General features: G+C 43.4%; 1 protein-coding gene across 3 annotated transcripts; it reads right to left on the bottom strand.

The window, feature by feature from the left end:
* Positions 1-1,911: 1,911 nt before the first annotated feature.
* On the bottom strand, positions 1,912-2,872 carry LOC103271106 (eukaryotic translation initiation factor 1-like). 3 transcript variants are annotated; one of them, XM_008068572.2, is made up of 2 exons: positions 2,387-2,872; positions 1,912-2,109 (listed from the first exon to the last, which is right to left on the bottom strand). In XM_008068572.2, the coding sequence occupies exons 1-2, from the start codon at positions 2,715-2,717 to the stop codon at positions 2,099-2,101; spliced, it is 342 nt and encodes a 113-aa protein (XP_008066763.1). In that variant the 5' UTR covers positions 2,718-2,872; the 3' UTR covers positions 1,912-2,098. The 3 variants fall into 3 exon arrangements, with proteins under 3 accessions (XP_008066763.1, XP_021573515.1, XP_021573516.1); XM_021717840.1 differs by having other exon boundaries at positions 1,912-2,113; positions 2,383-2,853; XM_021717841.1 differs by having other exon boundaries at positions 1,912-2,113; positions 2,391-2,853.
* Positions 2,873-4,776: the final 1,904 nt, after the last annotated feature.

Below are 4,776 nucleotides of genomic sequence, written 5' to 3'. Positions count from 1 at the left end.
GTTGGAAAGGCTGTTCTACTTTCATTTAATTACTTGGGTTAGTTTGTTTAAAAACATCAGTTGGTTATATTTGTTTGTATCTGTTTCTGGGTTCTCTCTTCTGTTCTTTTTTTTTTTGAGTTGAAGTCTCACTCTGTCACCCAGACTGGAGCGCAGTGGCATGTTCCCGGCCACCACAACCTGCTGGGCTCTGGTGATCCTTCCGCGTCAGCCTTCCAAGTAGCTGGAACTACAGGCGTGTGCTACCACGCCCGGCTAATTTTTGATTTTATTGTAGAGACGAGGTCTTGCCAAGTTGCCTGGGCGGGTCTCAAACCCATGGGCTCAGGCAGTCCACTCACCTCGGCCTCCCAAAGTGCTGGAATTACAGGCTGAGCCACCAAGTCCCACCTCTATTCTGTTCTTTTAGCCTATGTGTTTATGCCTCCACCAGTACCACGCTGACTTGTATACTGTAGTTATATAATAACCCTTAACATCAGATGGGGTGATGCCCCTTAAATGGAACCCCCTTCAAAATAGGCTTTAAAATATGTCCAGATTGAAATCAACAGGCACACCTGTTAGTGCCTCAGAGCTCTCTTCATTGTTGAGGTTTCGACAGTCTCTTCTCATGTGTCCTTAAGTCTCTGGACCACCTCTGCTTGCCATAAATTGCCCAAGGGCTTCTGATACAAGAAGTTGCTAATTTTAATGCTATTCCCCATTAAAACAAAATGACTGGCTACATACTAGGCTTTCCTAGAAGATGGAGGCTTTCGCAGACCCAATTCTCAGTTGCCCATTATTCTTTGGGTCACAGAAACAGCACCTCACAAACTTGGCATCGTTACTGAGGCCTCCTTAATACAGGATAGAGCCAAATCTCAGCCCTCTGAGACATTCCACCTGCAGGAGGGGTGGCCTCCTTTGTCCGCAATCTCTTGCTACATGCCATGGTGCTGTAGGAGGCCACCTTCTCCCCCAGACCTGTTGGCTGCCTGGGGTGTCTCCTGAGATTAACTGAGTGACAGCAATGGGAGTTTGTACACTGTATGAATGATACTGCCAAGCACCATAAAAATGAAATTTTAATTTAAAAATAATCAGTAGAATATTACTTCTTCCTCTTAGCCAGATGTTCCCATGGGTCAACACAACTGGCTAAACTTCAGGTAGTCACCTTAGTACTGGATGACCTGGTCAACAAATGGCCTGATCTTCACATCTATTGCAAACAGTTTAGCCATTGCAAGAGCTGTGCCCTCCAGGGTTTAAAAAAAAAACAGAGCAAAACAAACAAAAAGCCCTAGGAATTTCTTACCTCACAGATACCCAAAATATTAACCCAAACCACACTTGTGTCTACATATACTATGGTCACAGTACAAGGACTTGCCAGAGAACTCATTATTTTCTTCTGAGCTACAGCCATTACTGATAATAACCAAGCCACACATTTCACATCCCAGAATGCACAAAACCAAGTTATCCAATAGAACTTTTTGTCCCTGATTGTTACCAGTTCAATTAAGAGACATAATATTCTCCTCAATTCCTTTCCAAATTCCAGTCCAGTAAATGGTCCCCTAAATGGGTCTCTATCTTGCCCCAGATCTTAATCTGCCTTTATAAATTTTCAATCTTACTCTATCCCATAAGTACTGGAGACCAGATTGAGCATGCATATTCTCTTGTGACCCAGTAACCACAGATTAATTTATGGGTCAGGCAGTTGCTCATTTGCTTTCACTGGTCTGCAACCCAGAGATCCAAACCCTTCATATAAGGCATAATTTTAACCAGATATGATAAATGCTGAGGCACACATGCCACTGAGCTTGGCTAATACAAGCTTTTCCATCCAAAGATCTTGCTAGGTTGCCCATCACCAGTCAAACCAACAACTGAGACAAAGCAAATTAGAGGACCTTTTTTTTTTTTTTTGGCTCTCTTCAGTTTATTGCATGAAGGAGTTACACTAGTTCAGGTTAAAAGCAGACCCCAAATGGTTACATTATACAAGCTGTGAGGCTTTTAAACTTGTGACAAGGGGCAGAAGGGAAATTCTACTCATTGCAAGGAAATCCTCACTTATGCTTCAGTGAGCCACAAGCACTTAAAACCCATGTGCCTTTGGGAGGCTGAGGTGAGTGGATTGCCTGAGCCCGCGGGTTCGAGACCCACCTGGGCAGCGAGACCTCATCTCTACAATAAATCAAAAAATCAGCCGGGTGTGGTAGCACATGCCTGTAATTCCGGCTACTTGGAAGGCTGAGGCGGAAGGATCGATGGAGCCCAGCAGGTCGAGGCTGCAGTGGCCGGGAGCAGCCACTGCACTCCAGTCTGGGCGACAGGGTGAGACTCCAATTCAAAAAAAAAAAAAAAAACAAAAACAAAAACCCATGAACCTTCAGCTGATCTTCCTTAGCCAGTCCAATCTCTACGAGGAACTGGCATATGTTCTTGCACTGATTACCCTGTAGCTGAATTACTTCTCCATATTCTGTATGCTCAATTACAGTACCACTGCAGGCAAATTTCTTCTTAAACGCCTTCACTAGTTTCTTTTTATCGTAATCATCAGCGATCCCTTGGACAGTAGTAAGGGTCTTCCTGCCGTTCCTCTGTTGAATTCTTATATGGATATAATCCTCAGTGCCAGCAGGAAGCAGGTCATCACCCTTACTTGCATCAGCAAAGGGGTCGAAAGAGTGGAGGTTCTGGATAGCGGACATACGATACGATTCCTTTTCCTCTGTGGAAACGGCCTGTGGAAGGCTGCGGCGGGAGAAGATGGGCAGGGGGCACGGGGCGTCGGGTGCGAGGGGGCTCAAGGGGGAGACTGCAGCGTCCTCGGCGGCGGCTCAGTGACTGGGGTCGAGGACCTGTCTTTAAGCTAGTGCTGAAACACCAACCTCATAGCCTCATTGTAGTACCACAAAGCCATACAAACAAGATGCACACGAACTCAAGTGGCTATCCTCTTAAAAAGAACACCTCAGTCTGACATCCCCGATGACAATGCCCTGGGCCAGAATTTAAAATAACTTAGGTGTACTGGAGATGACATTGCCTCCAGTGCCATCACTTCAGCTGCTTAGTTTATTTGCGTTGCTATGTAGGCATACTTGAGGTTGGGCAATTTATAAAAGAAAAGAAGTTTTTTTTTTTGACTTACAGTTCTGCAGGTTGTATAAGAAGCATGGCACTGGCATCTGCTCAGCTTCTAGTAAGGGCCTCAAGTTGCTTCCATTCATGGCAGAAGGTGAAGGGGAGCCAGCCTGCAGAGATCACATACAGCAGAAGCAAGAGAGAGGGAAGGTGCCAGGCCCTTTTGAACAACCAGCTGTGGGGTGGTGGAGGCACTCTCATGGGCGCTAACAGAGAAGAACTCATTATCGTGAGGACAACACTAAGCCAGTCAAGAGGGATCTGTTCCCATGACCCCAACACCTCCCATGAAGCCCCCACCTCCAACATTGGGATTCAATTTCAACATGAGATTTGGAGGGATCAAATATCCAAACCATATTACCAGCCAAGATCTTGCTGTTGGAAATGACTTCACCCTAGACACGAAAACTTCTGCCCCAGTGATACCCATGGCACAAGGCTTTCTTCCTTTAAAATTAGGGTTCTGTTATGTTTCCTAAGCTCACCATCTGTTTAGCCCATGGTCCTGGTATATTCCCTGCCCTCTGCTAACACATCACTCTCTCATGCCTAAAGGGAAATCTCACCATTCCTGAAGAATAGTGAAATCTACATGAAAGAAACTCCCACTTTATTATTTTTCAAACTTGCTTTAGCTATTCTAGATCCTTGACTTCCATATACATTTTACAATAAGTGTGTTTATATCTGCAAAAGAGATGCTGGGATTTTTATAGGAATTGCATTAAAGGTATACATCACTTTGAAAAGAACTGACATTTTTACCATAATAATTCTTCCAATCCAGGAATGCGGTATGTCTATCTATTTAGCTTTCATTAATATATTTCATTAATATTTTACAATTTTTAGCATACAGACCCTACCCATGTTTTATAATATTTCTACCTAAGTATTTTAAATTCTGGGAGTTATTGCAAACAGAATTTTAATTTCAGTTCTCATATGTTTGTTGTTAGTATAGAAATGTTATTGAGTTTTGTGTGTTGATTTCATGTCCTGAAACTTTGCTGAACTCACTTATTAGGTTTAGTATTAGTATTGTAGTTTCCTTGGGACTTCCTGTGCAGACGGTTATGGACTGAATTGTGTTCCTCCAAAACTCGTATGTTGAAGCCTTAACTCCCAGACCTTATAATATGACTGTACTTGGAGGGAAGGCCTTTAAAGAAGTAATTAGATTAAAATGAGGCTGTTAGGGTGAGCCATATTCCAATCTGACTAGTTTTCTTATAAGGAGATCAGGACATACAGAGAGAAGCACACCAAGAATGTGTGCGCATTGAAGAGAGGCCACAGGCGGAGGCAACAAGGAGGCAGGCATCTGCAAGCTAAGGAGGGAGGCCTCAAGAGACACCAAACCTGCTAGCACCTTGATCTTGAACTTCCAGTCTCCAAAACAATCTGTATGCCTTTCATTTCCTGTCTTGCCTTATTGCTGTGGCTAGAATCCAAATTAAAATAAGCATAAGAGTGGTGTGATCTGAAATCCATATTTTGTTTCTGATTTTAGGTGGACAGCATTCAGTCTTTCATCATTAAGATTGAAGTTATTTGTAGGGTATTTTTTGTCGTTGTTCTTTATCAGGTTGAGAAACTTCTATTTCTATCAAGTTTGCT

Source organism: Carlito syrichta, unplaced genomic scaffold, assembly GCF_000164805.1.
Source record: "Carlito syrichta isolate Samal-C Ts95f unplaced genomic scaffold, Tarsius_syrichta-2.0.1 Scaffold311223, whole genome shotgun sequence".
Taxonomy (NCBI): Eukaryota; Metazoa; Chordata; class Mammalia; order Primates; family Tarsiidae; genus Carlito; species Carlito syrichta.
This window is presented reverse-complemented; position numbering and strand designations above follow the sequence as displayed.